The 26,019-nt window shown below is 38.4% G+C and overlaps 1 protein-coding gene across 1 annotated transcript in view; it reads left to right on the top strand.

Moving 5' to 3' along the window:
- Positions 1–26,019, top strand: part of man1a1 (mannosidase, alpha, class 1A, member 1) — a 172,004-nt gene that overhangs the window by 120,148 nt on the left and 25,837 nt on the right. Inside the window, exons 5-7 of the mRNA XM_023265896.3 lie at positions 9,667–9,761; positions 25,143–25,266; positions 25,440–25,533. Coding sequence (XP_023121664.1) covers positions 9,667–9,761; positions 25,143–25,266; positions 25,440–25,533 — 313 coding nt within the window. The remainder of the gene's footprint in view (positions 1–9,666; positions 9,762–25,142; positions 25,267–25,439; positions 25,534–26,019) is intronic.

The raw sequence follows: 26,019 nt of genomic DNA, 5'->3' as shown, positions 1-26,019 counted from the left end.
ATTTGACTTTAACTCTGATTTACGACTTAATTAATTACATTTATCTTTGTAGGGGCCTATATGTAAACATTGTATATATCTGTCAACTACCCTCAGAAAGGAAAGCAAGGTGGAGGGCAGTGATAGGGATATAGAGTATTCTCGATTACAGACATTGGCGCTCCAGATACGATGGAAATAAACCTGCGAATCAGTCACACTTCAGGTAGGATTCACATTTGCCTCTTCCAAGCCACCCAACCTTAAAAAGACAAGTCATATTATTCACAACCTTGACCCCATTTCTGCATGTCTGACCATCTTTCCTCTCATTGTTGCATTTTACTCATCAGTTTATTGCTGAAACAGTAAGACATGAACAGGATAAGAAGATTCAAAGAATGTAAGGAAATGACAACAGTTATTATCCAGTTATCCAGACTTTATTCTCCATAGGTCTGACAGTACTTATACCTATATCAGCTTTGACGTTTGCTCACATACTTACAAGCGTTTTCAACACACTATGATTTTCAGTCAAGATTTTATTATGTTAACATTTGCAGTTCCACTTTAATTGCTAGAAAATAACTGCGGCACAATGTTTACAGCTTGTCTAATTACTAGTCTCCTTGTGTTGTTGCTGTACTAGAGTCCTTTTCATTGATGTTTCTGGGTCCCTACATCTCGTCAGTTAAGCTGGTAACATTAGATTAATCAACATTTTCGTCTGTAATGTTAAGAAGCCTATTTTTGTGTGATCACCAATATTTTGTACCTTAGAAAAAGACTTTACACTAATGTCATCTTTACTGTTTCTGAAATTTGAATCTCTGTTCCAGAAAGACAAAAGATATGTCTGTGACAACTCCTGTATTGTGCTTCACACCTAATTCACTTCACTTACCTGATGTACTCACTTTCCCTGCCTCGCCTACTTATGCTTTGTTTAGTGATTTACCCACAGCAAATATCACAAAATGCCTTTCAGTTGGACAACTTGTCTGGATTCTCTGAATCCAGCAGGTGGTTCATACTGAAGACAAGAGATCAAAATTGAATCGCCACATATTGTTTGTTTTCTCCTTTTTTCTGTTCTCACTTTGTCTCAACTCTGAAAACACACTTCATTCTTATTCTGTGCACTGAATGACTTTGTGGAAGGCAAACATAATAGCCAACACAGCCAAAGGAAGGAAAGTAGAGCAAATGTTCTCCTCTCTTTTCCCCTCGTTTCTCTTTTCATTACTCACTTTAGCTGCTATAACCAGTCGTGTTGTCTCTGTCTTTGCCAACATTCTCTGATCTCAATTATCACCATTAGTTTGTTGGTGTTTTTCTGGGATAAACTATTGCTTTGGTGTTAAATTACTACAGTCATTAGTTTATGCCTATAAAGAATGCATATTTTAGCCATATCTGAATATGGTTCCAAATATCACTTTTTGCAAACGTATGTATATCCAACATATTAGATGGAAGCTGAAACCCAAAGAAAGAGGGTATTTTCCTATTATTGATGATTCCTTCAATATACACTGATCTGCTAAAACATTAAAAACCTGCCAATACTGTGCAGACAAAACAGCCCTGCTCTGTTAGGCCATGAACACTAGATCTCTAAAGGTGTCCTGTGTTGCATGCCACCGAGACGTTGGCAGCAAATCATTTGATCCTGTGGGTTATCACATTAGGCCTCCATGGATCAGACTAGTTCCAGCACATCTCACGGATGCTTGATCGGATTTGGTTCTAGGGGTTTGGAAGCCAGGTCAACACTTTGGGTTCTTGGCAGTGCTGTTTGAGCCATTCTTCAGCAGTATGTGTAGCATGGTGAAGGCCACTGGTGTTGCTTGGTCTGAAACAGTGTTTAACTGGGTGATACATGTCAAAGTAACATCCCAATGAATGCCAGTACCCAAGGTTTCTCAGCATAAATTTGCCATCGTGATGACATGTAACAGCATTCACTTCACCTGTCAGTGGCTTAATGCTATGGCTGATCAGTGTAGTCGTTTCACTGCCTAAAATTATATTACTGAGAGTGGAACAGCCACTGAAACTCCTGTTTGACTACTTGTTAAAACCTGGTGATCACCTTGCTACTTTGTCCAGTAACACTAAAAGTGTGTTCAGACATTCATCAGCGCCATAGCTCATATATATATAAATAATCCGATTTGATACAGATGACCTTGATTGGACCAGCTCTTGTTTTTAATAAGATCCGTAACACCAGCCTTGTACAGTTTCTAGTTAAATGCTGTTTACAGCTGAATACCATAGTTTCCTAATTCACTGAGACACTAGCTAAACTTTCCTCACTACTTAACACATACTTGGCTAATAACAAGAGCCACTTGGCTCAGTGAACTCATATACATAGTCCGTCTTAGCATTTCAATATAGCCCAACCTGATATCCCTACAAATGAACTCCATATTGAACAAGTCTGCACCTAACAGGTAATGTCAGATAAGATTAGAATCCTTTGTAAATTTACTTTAAATAGACAATTATTTTCAGCAATCTGGCCAGTGGGACCTTGAATCAACTGCCAGTTGGCAACAGTTGGATTAATGAGTGGAGGGAGTGTGCGGGGTCAGTATTACCTTCTTGTTATGGACCTCCAGTGATCTTAGTGGCCTGGCAGACCACCTGGTTCTGCTTGCTGCTTTGCTTAATTGCAATGTTCCCACACCAGGACACGATGCTGCAGGTGAGAGCACTAGAAGTGAGACCCCAGTAGATGATGATCAGGATGTGTTTGCTGGTGTTGACACTCTGCTGTTTCAGAAGAATAGACAACTGCTTCCTGTCTTCATTCAGTGACATTCTTGCATGCAGCGCTGCTGCAGGAAGTAGCTTTCCACATATATAGCTATACAGAAAGTCTTTTTATTAACCACATTCACAATAGAATGAAATATAGTTGAATGTCTCCATGGGGAAATGTGTGTCTGAACTACAGCTCTATTTCTAATACAATAAATACAATATATAATTCAGTACACTCAGCCATGCACAGCTGTTGCAAAAACTCTAGACCTACTGCATCTTTCACGTTTTTAGGTTTAAAATGAAACAAATCCAGGCACAAAAGAATGTTCATAGAGATTTAATCAGCATCTAGGAACTTCATATCTTCTACCACGGGGCACAAATTGTAACTAACAGTGAAGAACATGAGCTGAATCTCATCAAACTGTCCATAACCTTAGTCCAATGTTTTAGTTTTATCTGTATCTATCATCTGTAACTGTGATTGTTCCATGGACTTAATCAAACATTATTTTGCATCCACCAACATTTGAAAACTATTGGCATTGGATGTATAAAGAACCTTAATCGCACACATTAATCTAAGATTGTGCAGATTGTCCATTACTGATGTTCTTGTCTGGATAGTATTATAGATTATTGACATTTACAGTTATAGATGGCTATATTTTTAAAACTTCAATGAAGTAAAATATCATTTTCCTTTGAGTTCATTTGCTGTACATAATCTGTTTATATATGTGTCTGTGCTGTGCTTTACCCGAAATGTTCCGGTAAAATTCTAGAGAAGTACAAGACGACATTTTGATAATTAATCTGCATATTACTCAGAATGGTGTGATGACTGCACTGAAGTTCTTCCTGCTGTCACTTCTCTTCATCACTTCATATATTATGAAATTCCTCCGTTATCTTGCACAGTCATTGTAAGTACATACACGAAGATATGCTGCCTACGTTATTAAAACAGCAGTTGATGTCGCTTTAAACAGTGACTTCATGAACTGTCAGATGCTGATAACTGATTCATCCTTTAACTAGGGTTAACACATGCAAACAAACACTGTGGCACAGTAGTTCATTATCCTGATGGATATTTTATCCAAAGCATCGAGGTGTGAAATATGATTATCAGCTTCAGCTTTTGCTAATGACATCAGTCACGAGTTTTGCTTGTGTTCCTCAGTTTCCGCGTAGTTCAGCAGCTTATTAAAGCTCGTTGGCAGTTTGCTTGATGGCCTTGGACACAGGGTGTGTTTAATTCATTCCTCTGTGCATTCCTGGGAGTGTTTTTATTCTTCCCCTCAGTGTGCTTCTGGCATTATTAAAGGCATTAATCACTGGGATCTGATGCCTTGTTACGACTCAGCTCTGCTCCCACAGTGCAGCACGACACACACACACACAGTTTGATATTCACAGTGCCATCAGATATCTTGGCTGGAAACTACTGGATTTTGAGAATCCCCTGAGAAATATAAAACTTAGGTACAGGCTAAGTGTGTGAAAGGATGTACCGATTCATTTGTTTCATTTTTGTATCATGCCGTGACCTGAAAGTCTGCACAAGAATCCAGGACCTTCTGGGTGATATTTAGCAGCAAAGGTGTTGACTTTTAGATTTTTTGCCTTTTCTCCGACACTGCCACCCCTGTTACTATGCCTTTAACCAAGGCACAAGCTCACCAAGGTCTATGGAATTTGGTCCAAGCCAAACAGGTTGGGAACCACTGACCTAGAAGATGGTCTGTATAGTCAAGAAGAACTGTAGAATCAAGTGATATTGCTCTGTAAGCTTTTCAAGACCAAGCAGCAACCTGTGGGGCTGGAAAATGTAGCCAGGAGTACTTCAAATCGTCACTGGAGGCTGGCTCCAAAAGCCAGTCAATCCCCACAGACCTACATGTTAAAATGCCTAGCTTCACATCAGAAATAAACATGTTTACAGTCTGGTAGCAAAAAGGCTTTTGGTCTCTTAATCTAAACTCATTGTTCATTACAACTGGACAGGAGTGATTTTTTTTTCTTATAACTCACCCGTTTAAATTGTATGGCCTAAAGTAATTAAGGCCATGGCTACTTTGAGCAAAAAGTTGGTGCTGTCATATGGTGGTGGCCCACTCATCCTCTCTGACCATTGTCAAATTAGCCAGGAGTTAGGAGAGTCAGGCACTGCCACGATGTTGACAACCACAGCCACCAGAATGAATCCCAAGAAACTGCTCTACAGGAAACCATAGATAGATAGATAGATAGATAGATAGATAGATACATAGATACATAGATACATAGATACATAGATACTTTATTAATCCTGAGGGAAATTCAAGAATGACATGGGGTATTATGGGGGTCATCATGGAGAGTTTGTCCATCTTTATATATAGACAATGGACAAGAGAAATTACCTCTTTGCTATTTGATTTAAAAGTATTTTTAGAGAAATTTTAAGAAAAAGAGAAATATATGAGTGGTCATTTGGCCATTTAACCCAAGAATTCTGACTTCTACTTCCTACTTGTTGTTTTAACATTGATTTTTCAGGACAAAGCCTTGCAAATCCAACCTAATCATCGTCTTATAGAAACCTCTGACTTTTGTAATGGGTAATTACTCCCATCATTCACCTTCCAGAGTCACAAAGCAGTTCCAGTGTTTGTTCAGTTGGTAATCAGTGAGGTTGTTTGTGCAGGGTTAGGGAGCTCAGTCTAAAAACTGACATTTTAATAGATAACATTTTAGCATTCAGTCAGGTTGCCTCTGCGACGCTGTGTTGAACTGGTCAGCAGCAACATCAGAATACATGAAAAGAAGTGTTGTCATGACTGCTAATCCTAGATTTTGATTTGTAGTGGACTTTGTAATCATCAGTGTGTAGCAGATACTCCAATGTATGTGTGTGTGGCAGGAGTTGCAACATAATGAGCAACCGAACTCTTCAAGAAATATGATGCATGACATCTTGACAGCAGCAAACATATGGACATTTTTGCATTGCAACCTCTCACCCACAACATTCTGAACACCATTCCAATAGTTGTACTTTTACCACATGAATACCACATTTCAGTTGCTTTCTTCCTAGTTCATCTCACAATGACCTTTTCCTGCCTCTGAATTTTGAAGAAATAGTGGTAGAGTTGCCACATTGTTTTGACAAGTAGCCTCTTGAGCTTTTCTTCTTCAAAAATCTTTCTCTCCCTCTTGCCCCCGTCTCTCACACCCCGCTGAATGGTAGATCCCTCGGGTACAAAGCTGCCAGCCTGCTGACATAGTGTATGCTACTATACCACCTCTGAGTCTGTTTGTGTGTATATGAAAAAGATATAACAACATAGGACAGAATAATGGATAAATGACAACAAAAGAGACATCAGCATTGTTGTACTTGCGCGTTAGTAATCTGCTAAATTTGCCCCAAAACACTAAGTATTGTATAGTTTAAATGCTAATTGTGTGGCATTTTGAAACCTTGAATTAGGTTTGAATTGGAAAACTTACAACTACTATCCAAATGTTTGCATGGCCTGCGGCTACATAGCAGCTTTTGGATGCTTTGCCGACAGAGTGATAATGATCCCGTGCAATTAAATCACACATTTGATGTTCTCTCTTATTATGTGGTAATGCATTTACAATAATAGGCAGTAGTACGATAGGTTTTTAAATGTGTTGCCATCTGCAAACATGATTATTTTTTATTTGTAGCTGGCTCTGTCAGATTAGAGCTGTTTTTGATTTACAATGTGCTGCAAAGTCTTGAAGCATGCAGTAAACAATGATGAGGAAGTTTTGCCAGGGTTTTGTCTGATTTCCTGCTTTTATATTCTGGATTCACAAGATCTTGTATGAGTGCACAGGGGTGCATCCTCAAATGTTTTTTGCCCAATTATTTTTACGTAGCCCTGTGGATCAAAATGATGTCCTCTTTAATTGAGTGAATTTGTTTCCTTATTCAGAAAGGGTAATGTCAAACAGGCTCTGGATGACTCCCTGTAACGCACTGCTTCAGAAATACTTTGATTTCACTTCTCTTTCATTGTGTATAGCCATTGTTTTGGGGAGGCTGGTGTATTTGATGAGAAGTTTTTTATTCCAAAGTTGAAAAAGTTTCTGATTATTCAACCATTTCCCACCCTGTCTCCCAAAAAATATGTTTCAGATACAACTAAACTGCATTGTCATTTACGTTTGGAAAGAGATGTGATTTCGTTTTGAAAGAAACATTTTGTCATTGATTTTGACTTTTCATTTCTACTGCAACAGATTGGGAAATACTTCCAGTTTGAAAGAACCATAAAGTCAGCATAAGGAGATTAGTGGGGAGAATGAAAACATAAGTCAGCAACAGGACCTTTACTCAGGAGACCAGTGGGACCATTATTCTTAGACTAGTGATGGTAATGATTCATCAATTATTGATTACTTGTAGTTGATAGTTTAACTAATTAAAAAGATATGCACAAATAAGGCAGTAGACAAAGAAAGGGGCATGTTTTGGGTGTTTAGCCAGCAACGGGACACCATGACAGAGGCCTCTGTGGCGGTCTGTGGCTTCACGTCGCATATTTAGATGAGCAGAGTGTACTTGGTTATCATTTCTACAGCCAAATGGCAATTGTAATCAATTCACCTTTGCAGTGACTGTCATGTGTCAGCTGTTAGAAATAGGTCTTCGAGAATGTTCACTGTACTTTATTCACTTTAAAGATTAATTGATTGCTGACTACTGTTTAAGAGAATTGTTTAAAATTTGCACCCTTGTCTTAGACTTCATTATCATTTTCACTTGTTTATTTGATTGTTGGGTTTAGGCACTACTGGGTAGGTTAAGGAAAATGTCACTGTTTTGGTTAAAATACAACCTTTTCCCGACATAATCATACATTATCCTTCATTTTGTGTTGATTGGTTGACTGAAAAACAGCAACAGTAAAGCAGTGAAATAAATGGTCAAGACATGGTCATTTGAAATGTATTTGTGATACATCACAAATGTTATCTTGCAGAATATTCAGATTGTGATTAAGAATGCATTTGAGTCATTTTGGAAAGTAATTTCTGGAGACAGGACTTGATTTTTGTTGGACTGAATCAGAGCTGTAGGGGCACTCCCATTGTACATCAAGAGCCAGGGCTAAAAAATATATATATATATAAACTAATCCATGTGGACTACATTAGTTAACAGTAGAACTGACACAGGCACACCGTCATTCTCACTCTTGTCAGTGGGCAGCAGCAGCAGTCAGAGTCCGGCTGCTGAGGTCCTGGCAGCAGTGTCAAACTGTCCACTATGTCTTGGGCCAAATCCCATTTCATCTGAACTGCTTTACTACACTCATGCCAGGAGGCAAATATGGAAGTGCTTTACTTTTACAGCCAACAAAATCAGACACCTAAGAGACGCCATAACCCCTCGGCTAAAACCGCTACAAAGCTGTCTACTCAGATATGCTAACACAAAAGCTTAGACAGGGAAATAAAAGTCATTTGATAGCCGATCATTATTCAAAGAGAAAATATGGTTTTGCAGTGCAGCAGAAAGCATTATAATTGTAGCTTTTCAGAATGAAACCAATAAGATGATTATCACTAGTCCGAAGAAGGTCAAACTTCAAGTCCACAGTCAAGCTTTAATTCTGTTACATAGTGCCACAAACAAGAAAATAGTGCCTCACGAGAAATATGCTAAACTTCAGCAAATTTATTTGAAAAAAGATGGTAATATTCATTCGTATTCAAATCAGATTGCATGTTTGGAGTTCAGTTTGTAAGTTTGAGTGATAAGTCCATTTTCATGGAAAACAGTCGGAAGTCATTACAGTTATCACAAACCCACTTTTATAGGACATTGTCGCCCAGATTTATTCAGGTCCCAGATTCAGGTTCTTGTTTTCAGGTTGAATATTCATGAAGTTATTTAAAGCAGCACCAGGCCTCTGCTGGTGGGTTTAAATGGAGCTGAAGGTTACATGAGATGAAAATGTAACTGTAGTACTCCAAAATTGTGTAAATTGATGTCAGTACCATGAAATAGACACCACAGGCTTGTGTTTACCAGCTCAGCCTGTGATGTCTCATTCTAAAAGATACCAAAGGGATGAGAAAAGATCAAACATTAGTGAGTCCGGCTTTCTCTGGATGGAGAGCTGACTCACTGCTGTTTTGGAGATGTTTTTGCTTTCAAGTCTAAGCTAAAGTTTTGTTAACTCTAATGAGCGGAGAATCATTAAAGCATCAAAATTTCATTAATTTTCTTTATGCAGTGTTTCCTTTTTAGCCACAAAAAGAGAGAGAGTCTTAGAAACTTCTTATGAAAGTCATTTTTGGTAAAGCTGCATGAATACCTTGAATGAATCCAGAAGAAAGCTTGATAGATGGTTTGCAGATGCACAGTCAGTTCATTCGGCCCATTTAGTTTCTACAAGGGCAATTAGTTATATTCAATTAGATGCAAGCTAATTCCCACAGACTTGTTTATTTCCATTAGTAAATTAGGTCTAAATTCATTTAGTTGTTGCATTAAAGTGGTTTTAAGATGTTTATACTGTGCAGTGACATTCCAAACAACTAAATCAGTTGAAGTTGTTTTAAATGTCAAATGAAAAACATCTGTGTAACTGCAAGCAACAGGGAGTCAGGCATGAAAAGATATTGGCAGAAGATTACAAGGATAAAAAGAAGACGACAGGAAAAAGGGAAAGCCTGGAATAAAAGGATAAAGAGTGGAAGTAAGTAGAGAAGGACTGAGCTACAGGTTCTACAGACTCTGAAGTTTTTGCTGAGAGAGGGAGATATTGAATGTTAAAGTGTTTTTTCAGTGTTCAAGTTAAAGATGTAATGTGAATATAACCCTCTTGTATTAAGATTCTTTCTTTCTTTCTTTCTTTCTTTCTTTCTCAGGTGTTCCGTAGAAAGGCAGTGGAGTTGGGTGAAAAACTGCTGCCAGCCTTCAAAACGCCCACCGGCATACCTTGGGCCCTGCTTAACCTCAAGAGGTAGAACACAAACACACACTTGCGCTTTCTCTCACAGCAGTCCACTCTGGTGGTACGCAAGGCTGCAGGTCTGTTTTGATGGTTTGATACTTTAAAGAGCTCTGTGGTCTGCAGCTCGGTGTGAGCCAGGCAAACACAAGCTCTCTCTATTCTGCTCTCGCACACTGAGCTGAGGAGTTTTAGTTTTACATGACAGAGCAGACTTGTCAGACAGAAATTGTTGGGTTTTTCATCCAGGACTTCATGCCTGAAACCAAACTACATTCAAAAGACAAGCCTCAAAGTTCCTGAGCACACTGACAAAGTCAGAGGCCAAAGTCAGCCTTTATTAATACACTGTGACACGCTGTCAAGTGGCTGCCCCTGGGTACCACTGGCACACAAATACAGCACAGACACACACAAGTTTAGGACAGAGATGTGAAGCCTGTTTATCCTTTTGTTGTCAGGCTTCCAGTACAGATGTGTTGCAGTCTGACTGATACATATTTCTTGAGTTTATCCATATTATAGTTCCAACACAACAACGTTTATTTACCCTAATTTAGTTTTCGAAAGATATATAGTGAAACCAAAAACAAAATCAGTTATGCAACTAAAGCAGCTGCAAAGTAAATGTTTTCAGGATATACGCTACCATTCAAAAGTTTGTCGTCGCCCAGGCAATTTCTTGTTTTCCATGAAAACTCACACTTTTATTCATGTGCTAACATAATTTCACGAGGGTTTTCTAATCATCAATTAGCTTTTCAACACCATTAACTACCACAATGTAGCATTAGAACACAGGAGTGATGGTTGCTGGAAATGTTCCTCTGTACCCCTATGGAGATATTCCATTAAAATCAGTCGTTTCCAGCTAGAATAGTCATTTACTACATTAACAATGTCTAGACTGTATTTCTGATTCATTTAATATTTTCATTGAAAAAATGCCTTCTTTTAAAAAATAAGGACATTTCTAAGTGACCCCAAACTTTTGAACGGATAGTGTATCTGCTACATAGAAACACATCATTGTGTTTTCGTTAGCCTTGAGTCATTTACCACATTAACAGTGTCTAGACTGTATTTCTGATTCATTTAATGTTACCTTCATTGAAAAAAAAACTGCTTTTCTTTTAAAAATAAGGACATTTCTAAATGACCCTAAACTTTTGAACAGTACTGGATGAACAATATTTTATATACTGTAGATATGCTGTGTATTTATCAATAGCTCAGCTTTATCAATAGCTATAAAAAGTATCTTTTCCTTATTATTATTTTTTAAACCAAGTTCAGAAACCAATGATATTTAATTTTTAGCAAAACAAAATACAGATTTCAGAAGTTGAAAACTGAATCTGTGTTTAATGTAACCATGAGGGCAATGTTACACATGGATTAACAAAATAGTTTTAGCCCAAAACTGAACCTACATTAAGTGTTTTGAAAAACACACTTGCAGTGCAAAACAGTGTTTCGAAATGTGAAAGCAAATAGAATGTACTTACTTTTGTAAAATATAGTCATGAGTTTTCTAACATAAGTTAACACAAAATTTCAGCTCTTATTATGTATAATATAAATACAAGGTCTGCTACCATGTTTCGCTTCAGTACTTCTGTCCATCACACACGATAAAGGGAACAGTGCTTTTTCCTTTATTTTCTTTCTTTCTCTCTTTCCCCGGTGAGAGACACGACACTGTTGTTTGTCAGCTGTTAATTAAAAGGCAGGTTGTCATGACGATAAATGTGCTGCAACAAATTAATTTTCTTTCTGTCTATATGGGTGAATGGACTCTACCCCCCTTGTCCTTCTCCCAAAAACCCCAGGGAGAGTGAGTGAGTGTGTGGTGTGTGTGTGTGTGTGTGTGTGTGTGTGTGTGTGTGTGTGTGTGTGTGTGTGTGTGTGTGTGTGTGTGTGTGTGTTCGTACCAGTGCATGTGGGTCTGCACACATGCATGATCCCCTGGAGGCCTGAGCAGATTGCTGCTGATGATGACTTTACCTGCATGACTGAGCTATGATAGCTTGGAAGCACAAACACACACGTAATCCCCTGCACAAATTACAGTAACGCACACACACAGCACCACAGTGAGCACCTCTGTTCAAGGAGCTGCTGTTTCTCTCTCAAAGTTTTCTCCTTGTTTGTGACATGCACATATTTGACAGAAAAGCATCATAAAGGCGTTTTGGAGTGTCATTTGTTGAAATGTATACTTTCTGAGTCTACCTACAGATTCCTGGAAATTGCACTGTAGATGCAACATTTAGACCATTTGCAATATCTGTATGAAAATAACCGAAGACGGTACACAAAAGGAACAAGACAAAAACAAGACATCTAATATAAGTTTGGCATAAGAGGCATAATATCCAAGGTTATACTATTAATGCTCCCAAATCAGCTAATACAACACAGGGAAGCTTCAATGTAGCTTTTCTTTATCAAAATCTTTTTTCATCTCTTGCTCTCATAATATGTCAGAAATTGTGCCAACATTAGATTAAAAGAACCAGAACACCTATAAATCTAAAACATACCCATACCCACCTCAGATATTACTGAAAGAATAGTCTTTCATAACCATTTAAGGATGCCCTCTGGCGAAAATATAATTTTTTACCTTGTGAACATGTCCATATGGTGTTTTTATAAGCTTGAAGACACATCATGAGTGAATAACATGAATGGCTGAATTACCCCAGTATTACAACTTGTCCTTGTGTAGTGTAGAGTACAGGGTTTGAGCATAGTCAAAGGTGAGCTCGTGTGCTCAAGCTGCAGTGAATAGGGGGTGGGTGAAGAGAGAGGCAGGAATTTCATAGATCTGCACATTGTAAAGGAAGCAACAGTTAAGAACTACATCTAAGCTATTTTAATCTTAACCCTAAATGATTTCGAGAATGCTTTGCTCCTGTTACATTTTTGCTCATTGTGGGCTCATTTTTCACAGCACTGGAAAGTCCTGCACATCTATGGACACAGCACAGACATGACTCGAAGTAAAAGACCAAGTCATGCCATTAATCATTAAAAAGATAAAGAAGAAATATAAACTACAGAAGTTGGATTCTTGATTATTGATTTTACGAAATTTGAAAAACATGAAATCAGCATATACAACGTATTTTCATATGCTCACAGATGTTACAGTTACTTAAACGTGGTGACTCTACATGCTGTAGATATGCCACTGCTACATTTTCACAACCTGTACAAACTAAGCATTTGCACACTACTCTGCACATCAACTCTAGAAAGCTCTCAGATCAATTCAGCTGGATAGTCCCAGACTGTTTATCATCTGATTTATGGTTGCAGCTGAGTCATGGATTCATTGTTGTGTCAAAGGGCACCAGATTTTTAGCTTTCTGTAGAATCTGGTGCAAATGGTTTATTTTTGTGAATGTTTAAAGCGACACGTAGAATGAAGTGATTCTGGTTAAATACTATGGTTTTAAGCTTAAATTTGGTTCATTTTTCCAGCTGAACATCACATCACACGATTTGTTTAACGACCATTTAAATCTTGAAAACCTGGACATTGTTTCTGTTTTTACAGTTCTGACTCTGATAACTGGTGGAATTTAGGAAATTATGAATGGAGGGGAAAAACATACAAATATGTAACTCCACGTAGTTTAAATCACCAACTGAAGAGAGACTAAGACTTCGACAGATATCAGGGGATCTCTGGTGATATGACCGCTTTGTGACTTTTGAAAATAAAACTGAACTGTTTTTTCTACTTATTTGATTGGTTTCAGCTGTTGTTACTGGAATGACTTCCCGGCTGTGCCTCCAGCTTACAGCTGGCTACCAACATAACATGCCCATAGCGAGTACTATACTCCACGCAACCTCCTGTTTTCATTAAAATGCTAATTTTGAGGATATTAGGGGATTTTGACTTCTACATGAACACAAGCTAATAACCTGCTCCTTGCTTGTCAGTGAACAGTTTTATATTGTTCAATATATTGTTCAGAAATGATATACTTCCAGTGGTAGTTCTGAATGATCTGTGGGATAAACAAACACTCACTGCTTTACTAAGTGTCAGAGTTGGAGTGTGTTTCCTTCACGAGGAACAGGTTAGACTGAAACAGACTGACAGAAGGGCAAAATATTTTATACCTGAGTAGTTAGGAAGAAAAATCTGAAGTGCTCTTGAAACAGGATAGTTTGGAGATTCAAGACATACAGTATGTAACCTTTATCCAGACTGAAGCGGGATAAATGTGTAAAACACTGACATACTTATAAACGATGCCCTATTAGCATCTCTCCCTTCATCTCTGTCACTCTCCTCTCTCTGTTTTGCTCTCAGCTCCTTCATTCTCCTCCATTTTTTCTTAAAACTTTTTTCTATCATCCCACTCTTTTGTAATCCCTCTCTGTCCTTCCTTACTTCATCAATCTTACAGAGGGTGACCCAGTATCTCCTTCTCTTTCAGGACATGGTACTGTAGTTCCACTCCACTCTCTGGCCTTGTTCTCTTCATTCCTTCTTGCTAGTTTTTCATTACTCTACCCTGCAGCTATCAACAGAGCCCAAGAGGGGCCACACGAAATAAGGCCACAGTTTAAAACTGGGTGTGCTTGTACATTGACTAAGCCCTGTTTGTTAGGTCACTCTGTGTTAATCTCAGACAACAAGATAAATGTTGTTCCCTTAGACAGGAGGTCTCTCAGCTACTGTCCCCACTGGAACTATTGATTTGTCTAGACAAATTATTGTGAGCCCCAACTTATGCAGCAAGAGCAGCAAAGTGTGTGTTTGCTTTGAAGTGATGTTAACTTCATCTGAAAGGACCCGGTTCTTTCAATAAGTGCTTGTATTTGATTATTATGGAAACCAAATGTTCTATTTGATTGTCATCTTAGTCAATCTGTTGTTTTTTTTGGCCGGTTGTTGGACGTAAGAAGAGTAACTGAAGTCCAGGCTGAAAAGAAATGTTTTGCTGCAATCTGCAGATAAAATTTTAAGACCTGTTTCACATCTGACTATACATAGCATCACTGATGACTGCAGTGAAGTCATTGCAACTTGCAGGAAGGTCAGCAAAGACAACATTTTAACAGGCATTAATGAACTCTCTAAGTCCCTCTACAGTCATTGCTTAAACCCCCAAAAGCTAATCTCTTTGTATCAGTTGCATATTTTAAAGTTTATTTGTAAATTTGTAATTTCAATAGCACAACCACTCACCTTAGACTCTGCTCAAACACTAAAACTGCTCAACACTACAATTCAATTCACATCAGATTTATTGATAAAGCACCAGCTCACAACATGTAACCTCAAGGCACTTCACATATTAAGGTGAAGACCTTATAAAATTCTAGAAATCCAACAAATCTAAACCATTTCCTTTGAGCAAGCTCTTGGACAGAGGTGACATAGTGACTACCTTGAAGCGACTAGTCACTACACACTGGCAAGTTGTAATATTGGACTAATTCAAAAATACATATTCAATCCTGAAAGGATTCTCAAGAGGAGTAGTGATACAGAAAACCCCACTGTGCAAGTTGACAGATAAATCTGAAATCAGTGTCCACTGTCTTTACTCTTTAATTCATTTTCTTCTTCATCTTAAATCGGCTTAGAAAAACAGACTCTATTTGGAGCAGAGGCTGTTCTGAGTAACTCTGGAATATCTTTGAATCAAGCCAAGTTGCAATTCCATGCAGAATAAATGCTAGAATCTGATTAATCTCAGGAGATGGGCTCAAATGATCACCAGTCAGATCGTACTTTGAATGACAAGCTCCTAAGCAGGATAAAGGAACCTGCACCAGCATGAAGGCGCTCTGAATTAGTTGTGAAACATTAAAAAAAAATGTTATGGAATTATTCATCAGTGCGGGAAATCTTGTCTTGATGTCCACCTGATTTATCTTCAAGAGACGCTTGAAGCAGGCTCGGCTTGGCCACTTGCAGGGTCCAATAACTCAAGGGTACAGCACCTCATAAAGGATCATAGACTGGCCCCAAGCTCACAGATCTCCCAGTCTTTCACTTTCTTCCTCTCTCTCTGACTCACTCTCTCCCTTTCCCTCCCTGTGCATAAACCCATTGATTGCTACTAACTGAGTGGAAAATGCTGCTAAGATCCGATTGATTTGTTCGTTTGATCTGCCGCAGACTCTGGCCCCATTAGAGCAAATCTGATGGCACTGCAGTCAGCTGGACAGAGCCACATTTGTCCCTGAATTTAGCTTTTAATATTAGAGTACAGGTTAAGAACTGCATCTCCGAGACGCTGCTTTAAGTGAACTATCCCATTGAATTAACACATTTAGAGAGAGAACTTTTAATGTGTTTTTTTCTCTCCTTCAGTTCTGTAATGACAGATTTTTCTTTCAAAGGTTTTATCACTGACTTCTGAAAAGAAATAAGGGACAAGCACACAACTCTTGGTAAAAAAGTAATTAACTGTATATTCATTAAAAAGACATTTTAGTTTCAGATGAAAGGACCGGAATTAGGCAAAGTTCTGAACATTGTTAATCACTTTTCAATGTGCTTGTGCTATATTGGTGTTAAATAGAAAAATAGGCATTAACAGAGAATTAAGAACAATGCAATATTAGCAAAGTAAGGGCTGCAGAGATTACCGGTAGTGTTTTTGTTTTGTTTTTTTTTTTTTTTTAAGGAAAGTCTTGGAGCTGTTTATTTTCTCCCTCTGGCTTTCAGTAATGTCAGTTGTCTTTTAGTAATTGGATAATGATGAATAGTGATATTGTAAGTGAGACAACAAAAGGGTGTTGGCAAAGTCAGAAAAATGATTTGAATTAATTCAGTAAAGCAGAACATTTTCACACGGCATGTATAGAATGTGTTTATGTCCAGTTGTAATAGAAGGAAGACAAATCTTGTGTACATACTTCTTCCTACAGTATTAAGCTGCTGTGCTTTAGCAAGCATTGCTGTATAGCAGGACTTTACCAACTAACTGCTTCCTCAATTTCCTCTGACACTTTTTGTCTCACTTTTACACACACACACACACACACACACACACACACACACACACACACACACACACACACACACACACACACACACACACACACACAAGCAGTAGTTACTCAGTCGTTATCTGCTTTGGCCAGTATGTCCCATAGCTCTTCTATTAACATTCAGGCTGATAAAGCCCTTGCAAATCATTCCCACTGCACTGCATACTGACTGGCCTTAATGGGATGAGGCATTGTGTGACTGTGTGTATATGCGTGTGTGTGTGTGTGTGTGTTGGGTTTTGTCGGTCTGAATCTGTGCTCCACCCTGAAATTAGCTGCTCATTCCTCTCTACATCACGGTGATGATTGTATCCCACACACTTGTATATCCGCTTCTAATTGGCCATAAATCATTCAAAACATGCTTGAATTTTCAGCTGCAAATGCCATGCTGACAAAAGGCTTAATACAGATAGTTTATTTCTCACTTATTGTCTTTATTCAACTAAGTACACTAGGAAGTTACTAAGCTCTCCCACCATTCTCCACCATCATGAAATGACGTATCCTATGGAAAATATCTGCTTTCTAGCCAAACTGCTGCTAAAAGCAATGTCATCATCTTAATGACGCTGCAAAACTTTTGAACCCACTCTGTTTCCTTATCTCACAGAAGAAAATGTATTTAAAGAATGTTTGGGGCAGATTTGCTCCTTCAGCTGCAGGCTGAGACTGAAGCAATCAATCCTGGGCTCTTGGGGTCTTGGAGTTTGATTAATAGGTCTACATGGAGAATAGCTCTATTAGCGCAGCCTAGTGAAGTTGTCACACTTGGTGACCCTGTGAAGTGCCACTCTGTCATGGAGCCTTTTCGTCTAGATGTGATAGGAAAATGAACTTTTTAATCCAGTGCATGTGAAGAAATTCTCTGCTTAGCAGAGACTGGTGAAGGCGTAATAACATTTAAAGCAGCTAACTTGTATTTTTATTTAAAGCTACTTGTGAGTACAACAGTGGAGTAAGAACCTTAATGGTGAACAAGAATGTAAAGAGTAGAGCTGAGCGTCATCTGCAAGGCTGCAGTAAATGGCACAGGGATTCTTAAAGGATCTTTTCTATATGTAAATAAGTATGTATTGACAAGGAAATCATGAGAAAGCAGACTTTGAAATGTGTCATGTACAGAAGATCAGATGGCTGATAGTGTTGGAATGTGAAAATACTCAGCATCCAGAAGTAATGCATGTTTTTGAAACATAAGTCAGTCCAACAAATGGCAGAAAACTGTGGTCACAGACGTCTAATGATTATTTCCGAAGCTGTATATGGCAATACAAAATAAGAATTAAGAAGATATATATCTGAGTCAAGTTTTGTGGCTTTCATTTGTAGGTTCAAGTTATTGTCAAGTCTGGGTCTAGGGGTCTTAGTGGATGAACAAATGGAGGAACCCTCTAAGTGTTTTTATCCTGGCCACAGTTATGAATGCACAAGTACATCCAGCAGACACGCAGTTGTGGTATTGGTAGTCTAACTGCCCTGAAGCGCTTTTTAAGAACAAAGAAAAGCCTAGCATTCAGGTGTACAGAGATTTTTTTTAGTTGAAAAACACACCATACAAATGCACACAGTCATTCTCAGTGCAGCACTCCTCTGTAGTAACCTAAGGCAGTGGAAGGTGGCCATGATTTAGGGCCTCTAATTAAGGTGCTAACTGTGAATCTATCGCAATTCACATTTTCTCGGTGCCTCGGGGAGGAGAAGTGTGATGCATTTCAAGACAGAGAGAAAGAGATAACAAAGCAAAGAAAATCAGAAGGAACACAGAGGTTACGGCATGGGTGAGGCAGAGGACAGTGAAAGGGAGAACAAAACAGAGAACTGGGCCAAAATACAGGCTTCGTCCAACCAAAGAGTACAAATGAATTGAAGGAGCTTCCTGACATAGTGTTAGAGGAGCATGAGAGGGCACATCCTGGTGTGACATGCTAATTTATGGAGATGAGATGCCTTTTCTGTTTTTCCAGGTTACTGCTTGGCACCACAGAATTAAAATCAGTGTTGTTGGCTCTGCAGAATGCACTGGGGGGTATAAAACTAGCAACCTATGATTTGTTGTTTCACAGTTGGCCAGGAAATAGCTGTGGGTGTAAAAGGTTGAATGATAAGAAGATTGGACATACCCCAAAAGGGGGGGCAAGACACCAAGAGGACTGTAATATGTCCTCCAAATGAGAACTATTTTAAATCACAGTGGCATCAATCTGTAATGACCCAGTTTTTTTTCTAGGTTGAGGCTTAGGATCCATATGTAGCATGGACCCCTTGAGCACTTGTTTCTTCGTAGTCGAACTGAGTGTAGAATGTTGTGAACTAAGTGTTGTTATCATCTGAAAGCAGGGGTGTCAAAATTTTAGTTCAAGGGCCACATACAGCCCAATTTGATCTGAAGTGGGCCAGACCATCAAAATCATAACATAATAACCACTACATAACAAAACTCCAAATTTTTCCCTTTGTTTTAGTGCATAAAAGTATGTTCTGACAATGTTCACATTTAATGAACTATCCTTTTACAAAACATTATGAACAACCTGAAATTTCTTAAGCAAAATAAATGAAATGTCAACAATATTAAGCCTCAGTTTATCATTTTGTTATCACAACTTATAGATCAAAGTGTCTACAAAGGCACAAAACATTTAGTCACAGGTGTCTGGAACTGAACAATATAGTATTTTACAGCTTGTCAAGATCTAGAAATTATTTTAAATTCCCATTCTTTTCCACATCTGTGTAGCAATCCTGACACATCACACCACAGAAACTAAAGTGGGAACTATGAAAGAAGAAGGTTAAGTTATCCCCCTACCTTGTAAATGTAAAAAATTTATAGATACAACATGTGTAAAAGTGGTTGCAGTGCATCAACAATAGGGTTCAACCAAACCAAACATAGTCATGCTGTAGCTGCTACCCCATTATATTGCACAACGTTCAGTGTCTTTAAATGTTTTCACAAGAAGTATTCATTTTCACCTCTGTATTTTTTACACTTTGCAAAGTCATCCCGCGGGCCGGATTGGACACTCTGGCGGGCTGGTTGTGGTCCGTGGGCCGTATGTTTGACACTCCTGTCTTAAAGGATGCAATGTACTACAGAAGTGGGTACACCCCTGTGCAACATCACTTAAATGTCAAATGATTCAAAGGTACCTCAGTGCTCAATATTGAATCATATCTCAGTATGTGCTCTTCTAAACGATCAAAAACAAAACCCTGAGAAATACCGTATAAAATATAAGCAACAAAGAGGAAACTCTGTATAAGCATAATTATGGAATGAGCTGTGGATATCAGAACTTTCTCAGTTTTAGCCCTATACACTCAATCTATCTGCATGTTTGCGTCATGGCTCCACATGGAAAATAATTGCTAGAAGAACTGGAGGATAAAGGCAGATAAATGACCAGCTAAAAGTCAGTGGTCATCCTCCTGTAATGATGCCAGGAACAGTGAGCTACTTTCACAATCCAACTCTAAAAGACAGGCAGCTGCTTCAGACTTGTCTCAGGGGTTATCAGTGGCAGTCAGTTTCTGTGACAGCTCAGACAGTATGATACTGTCCACTTTTACCTAAGAATAATACCCCTGCTTACCATTTGTTGAGTAAGCAAAGATATTTTTGTTGTATTAAACATGCTAAAGAACATAAAAAGAAGCCTTATGTATGTCAGGAGCACATTCTTTGGTCATGCCGAGGATGATTGAGTCTCATAAAAAATAAAGGTGGACCTACAGAACATTTAAAAATAAAGGATTTGAATTTCAATAAAGAAAGGTATACAAATTCTTGTTTGCACTTATTGCCTCATGTAGGGTTTCTTTTTTGAATATAGTAAGTCTCAACTGTTACTTTTTCATTTTACATGTGAGCAAATACCTTGTTCAAGTTAGAAGTGAAGCACTTATTGCAAAGTGATACAGTTTTGAATCATTTGACATTTAAGTGATGTTGCACAGAGGTGTACTCACTTCTGTTGTGTACTGTATGGAATCAAATGGACAGCTGCTTCACAGTAAACACACATTTGTGGATGTGCTTACAGGACATACAGGAAATGTTTATTCGTCAACCATGTGGCCAGGTCACAGTGTAGAGGCCACTGTACTCTACTGCCTATGATTTCACATTATTCCACTGGCAGATTGTGTTGTTAGGTGACTTGTTATTGCCTTCTGCATAGAGAAAAATTGCATGATTTCAAAATGTACTAACAACAAATTTTAAAAAATGACAAACAAACTTGTAAATGTTGCAACATGCTCTTATTAAAGGATACATACATATATTTTGTTGGGTTACACTAAATATGAACTCAAACTTATTTTTCACAAAAATTCTGCCCTTGCACCCTCGAGGTAGTTTTAAATTTAAAGTGGACGAATGTAGAATCAAAATTTGTTTTTATTTTTAGACGTATCCACAGTTTTCATAACGAGGAGTAAACTTTTGGCCAGTTGTCATAGAATTGTAGATGCCTAAATTTCAATCCTACTAAACTTTTTCAACTGTTTACTTAAACATTTATTACACTTTATCCTCTGGAAGAAAAAAGTAATGGATAATATCATACTATGGAATATTTAAGAGAAAGATAAAGGAAAAGACCACTATAATTAAATTCTGCATGGCCTGACGTGATGTGTGCCTGATAATAGATGTAAAACTGAATAAAATATTGGCCAAGCAAATGAATTACAGTCTATAATAAAGAATTCCTGTAGCCACACAAACTGCATCAAATCACTTCTATCAGAGGTGGCTGATTTCTTGATTTATAATGACAGTTCAATATCAGCTTTGATACATTGGAATAAGCCATAATCCCTTAAAAGTCCTCTGGCTCGAGGTCACCACTTTCAATCTGGTTTGTAAAGAGAATTGCTGGATGTTTTCCAGTGTGCTACGCTGCATTAATACTGTTTGGTTATAAAGGATGCTTCATCAGCACAGCCTTTTATCCAAAGGTAGCGTGACGATAAAGAGTAAGAGACACCACTGTGACTAGATTTAAGAAACTTTTTACAGAGCCAGAGTTTAATACAAACCTTCATATTTTCCTCCTTGTAAGTAAGGCTCAAAAAAACCATTATCGTTGTACAGTAGATGTCATTGCTAGATAGTTTCTATAAATTAAAAGCGCTTCATTTAGGATAGCTAAAACTCTTGGCCAAGTTGTTATTGAAAATGAGAATCAGTTCTCAACTAACTTACCTGGTTAAATAAATAAAGGTTAAATAAGTAAAATAAAACTTTGGCCACTTGTACAGTATTTTTATGATATTGCAGTATAGTCTGTAGTTCAAGAGGTTCTAACCTAGATATGTTTTAAAGCTTAGAGCTAATAAGTCCCATTACATCCCATGTGAGAAAAGGGGTGTAGAGCCTGCTGGTGTTAACAGAGCTCTGGAAACTGGGCCACCAGGACATATGCATCAGTAGTCAAACACAACAGTGGACACAGATGGACTAACACAGCTCTATTGTACTGTAAATGGATGAATGCCAGTTTCCAGGCCCAGTACAGAAGGTGACCGGAACAATTACGACTTTCCATCAGAACACCAGACTTGTCCTCCAGTAGCTATTGAAGCAGTTTAAATTAGCCCAAAATAGAGCAGTGGCAGCTCTCTGACCCACAGTTTCTTTTGGGTTTACCGTATTAAGTAAGCAGCCATGCAGAGGAGACAGACTCGCATTTCTTGGTTTGTATCCATCAGATTTCTTCACCCACCTCTTTCTGCTGTCATATGTGTTTTGTAGCAACAGCTGTTGTTATTCTCTTAGGTGCTGTTTGTACAGTATACAGATAATTGCATTTAGAGATGTCACTTTAACACTCTGAACCCTAAGCAGCTTCTCTGCATTTTTTGCTCCAGGTTCATTTTTACTCATCATGGGCTCATTTTTAAATCAATATGTAGTCCTGCACCTCTATGAAAACAGCACAACAATGTGTAGAAATAGAAAGAACTCAGAGACGTCTTCTGTGCAGTATTACAGTTTCAATGCCCTGAATCCCAAAAATAGAACACTTTTTAAATTGTTATTCATTTTACAAAAAATACAGAAATCTGGAATTAACAATTTTGTCATTGTGTGGATTTCTTTATTTTATTTTTAAGACAAAATGCCTTTCACACTTACTTACATGTTTTGGGGTTCCGAGGGTTACATTTAAATGGACGTTTTTTTCAATTCATTTGAAACCAACTACCTTTAAACTTAATTGTAGATCCAAACTGCTTATTTGTGGTGCTTCTTCTGCCTTGCAATGTTCAAACCTGTTTCACTTATTGTGTATATAATAAATTCTAACTTCAAACATTTGATTAGAAAAGTTGAAATGACAGCTTAAACCATATTTAAAGATGGAGGAACAGCAAAATCCTTTTGATTTGGAAATGAGTGTGTTTTGTGGTTATGAATAAAACTTGCACTTTGAAGAGGAATATTTTGTTATTTATTCTTTCAATAGTCGCATACTGTTGCTTGAAGTAAATTCTCTTAATGTCTGATATCGCCCAAGTTATTTCATAACTGTGTGCAAATATGCGGAGTGCCTTTGATAGCTCTGGTCTTTTAAACTTCTTCTTTTCTAATTAAGTTCCAGCCAGCAATGTACATCTCAAATGGTGTTTAATTTGTCTTTTGTAAACTTTCAGACACTCTGCCCAGATTAATGATATTCCAAACACGCCCTCATCTATCTGTCTCCAGTATTACACTTTATATCTGCACTTCATTGGTCTGTGTCTGTTTGGTTTACGCAGCAGCTTCCCCTGCTGTCTTTTGTTTTGTTCTCCTTAACAGGGATTTAGTGTTTCTCCCAGCAGGGTTTTGGGAGGGATTGGGGTGAACAGGAGTGACTTAAAAAGGTGTGTGTTGCCTCCCCACCGTGCCCAACCAAGGGAAGGGATTACTGTTCATCAGAGGGTTTATAAAAGGATTGAAAAAGATGGATAGACAGATCAAGTCTACAGCTGACTGAGGGGAGGTGGAGGCAGCAGTGAGAGTGTTGTGGACATAAAGGAATAGACTTTAACACATAGTATAGTTTAGATTTAAGTTGACAATACATCATGGCAGCAGTGTGACACTGGCTGCATTAAATATTTGTCTAAAGTTCATTCTAAAGCTAACAAGCACACGGCTCCTAAATTAATCAGTCTGCAGTGATGAGATTTTCTTCTCTCCAGTTATGTTTTCTGACCCTGATCTCCATCTCTCTGCTCTCTGCCGATGCTGCCGTGTTCCTCTCTGTGTTTGGCTGACTTGATTAAATCCATGGTGTAATGGGAAACAAATTATGGCTTGTGCAGCATGATGAGTTGAAGAGGGGGGGATAATTAGTATGTTCATCCACCTCTTTAAAGCGATGTGTGGGTATGTATGGCCCTTCTCCCAGTTCACACTCCTTCTCCTCCCCCTTTTTCTCATTTGTTGGATGTCTCCCCAGCTTCGGCTTTCTCTTTGTGAGTGTTTGTGTAGTTGATGTCCACATGTCCACATGTGGTTGTTGTAGTGCAGACATCCCGGTGTGTGTTTCACAGCGTCGTGAATAGTTAATATGTATTCATGAGTAGTTACTTGAGGCATCGCCACCAGAGTCATCAGTCTTTGGCCTGGAAGTGATCTGTCAGTGGCTCTAATGATCCAGCACGCACACACTGTTGCAAGGTCGTCTGTCCTTGTCAAGCATGCCAGGGCTGGTTGCTCTCACATATGGTCTGAGAGCTGACGCACCTTCATCGTCACGACCAGACTGTCAGTGGAGAGGCCACGTTTCAGCATGTTTTCACTGACTGACAGATACCAAAAAGAAAAAAATGTGCTGCCAAATTCAAGTGTGTGAAAAAAATACAAACATGTCCATAAATATAACACACGTAGTTTCAGTGTCCTTAACTTACAGAAGTTTTCATGTATTTTAAGAATCTATTTGTAAATGTCACTAAGCAAAAGATGATGGGTCCCAGTGACTTTCTAAATTAACATTTAAATTACAGGAATGTTTTAGCAGTCTTCCTGTATGACTGCTGAGTGTCTAAGAGAAAGTCTAAAACTGACTTTCTGAAGACTTATCACCTCTTTCAGCTGTCAGTTTAGTGTCAAGAAAAGCAGGTTTCACAGTGCGCTGATAAATGGCTTTTCTAACTGTAATTTTGTGCTAATACCTACCAAACAAGAATAATATAAAATGTACACAAGTTAAAACAAGTAAAGGTGGTTCTGCTTGTGGCTTAAGAGTTCAGATAGTCTGCTGTACTGCACATTGCCTGTGATTTAGTGTCTTTGTTATTATTTTATATTACTCAAAACGTGTTTCTCGTTCTGCTTCTGTCTCTGTACAGTGGTATTGGCAGAAACTGGCCATGGGCATCAGGTGGGAGCAGCATCCTGGCAGAATATGGCACGCTACATCTGGAGTTTATGCACCTCAGCAAACTTTCTGGAAATCCAGAGTTTGCTCAGAAGGTAAAAAACAAACAGAGCACACAGAAAAAAAATTTGCTTTTTGTACCTTTGTATTTTCCCTAAATTTGCATTTCCCTCTTTCTCAATTTCTCTGTTGTTCATAAACAGTTAACATGGTTTTAATAAGTATAGTACTTTAGGTGGTATTTGAATTCTGCTTCTTTTATCATTAGGTAATGAACATCCGTAAGGTGCTGAATCGCTTGGACAAACCCCAGGGACTGTACCCCAACTACCTGAACCCCAACAGTGGCCAGTGGGGCCAACGTAAGTCTTCACCCCTCTTTCGTCTTCCTTTTTTTTTTGTTTTGCCTTTCTGCTGCATTCACTATTTTAGGATCAAGGCACTGCCTAAGTGTCTGATTCATTACTGCAATAAACATGCACTTCTTTCCAATAATCCTACAACAACTGAACATATTGGCTCCATTTCTGAATAAGCACCCTGCTCACTTGTCAGTTTAAGTCACAATCTTACCAGATCAGACCTAGTAGCATTTCTATCACTTTCAACATGGCACATGTCTGAACTGCATGCAGTCACATTACCAGAAAGCCACGCAGTGGCAAGTGATGTGCTGTGAGTTGTGTGTAGTCATTTAGGAAAGCTTTTCCCACATTTCAGACTCATTATGACTTTAGAATTTCAACCTTTCTGACTCTCTTTGCCTTTCACTTTCAAATCTATTACAAACTGAAAAGTCAATAAAAATGTTGCTATAGGGCACCCAGATAGTTCAACAGGCTGAGCGG

The sequence above is a fragment of the Amphiprion ocellaris genome, chromosome 12, assembly GCF_022539595.1.
Source record: "Amphiprion ocellaris isolate individual 3 ecotype Okinawa chromosome 12, ASM2253959v1, whole genome shotgun sequence".
NCBI lineage: Eukaryota > Metazoa > Chordata > Actinopteri > Pomacentridae > Amphiprion > Amphiprion ocellaris.
This window is presented reverse-complemented; position numbering and strand designations above follow the sequence as displayed.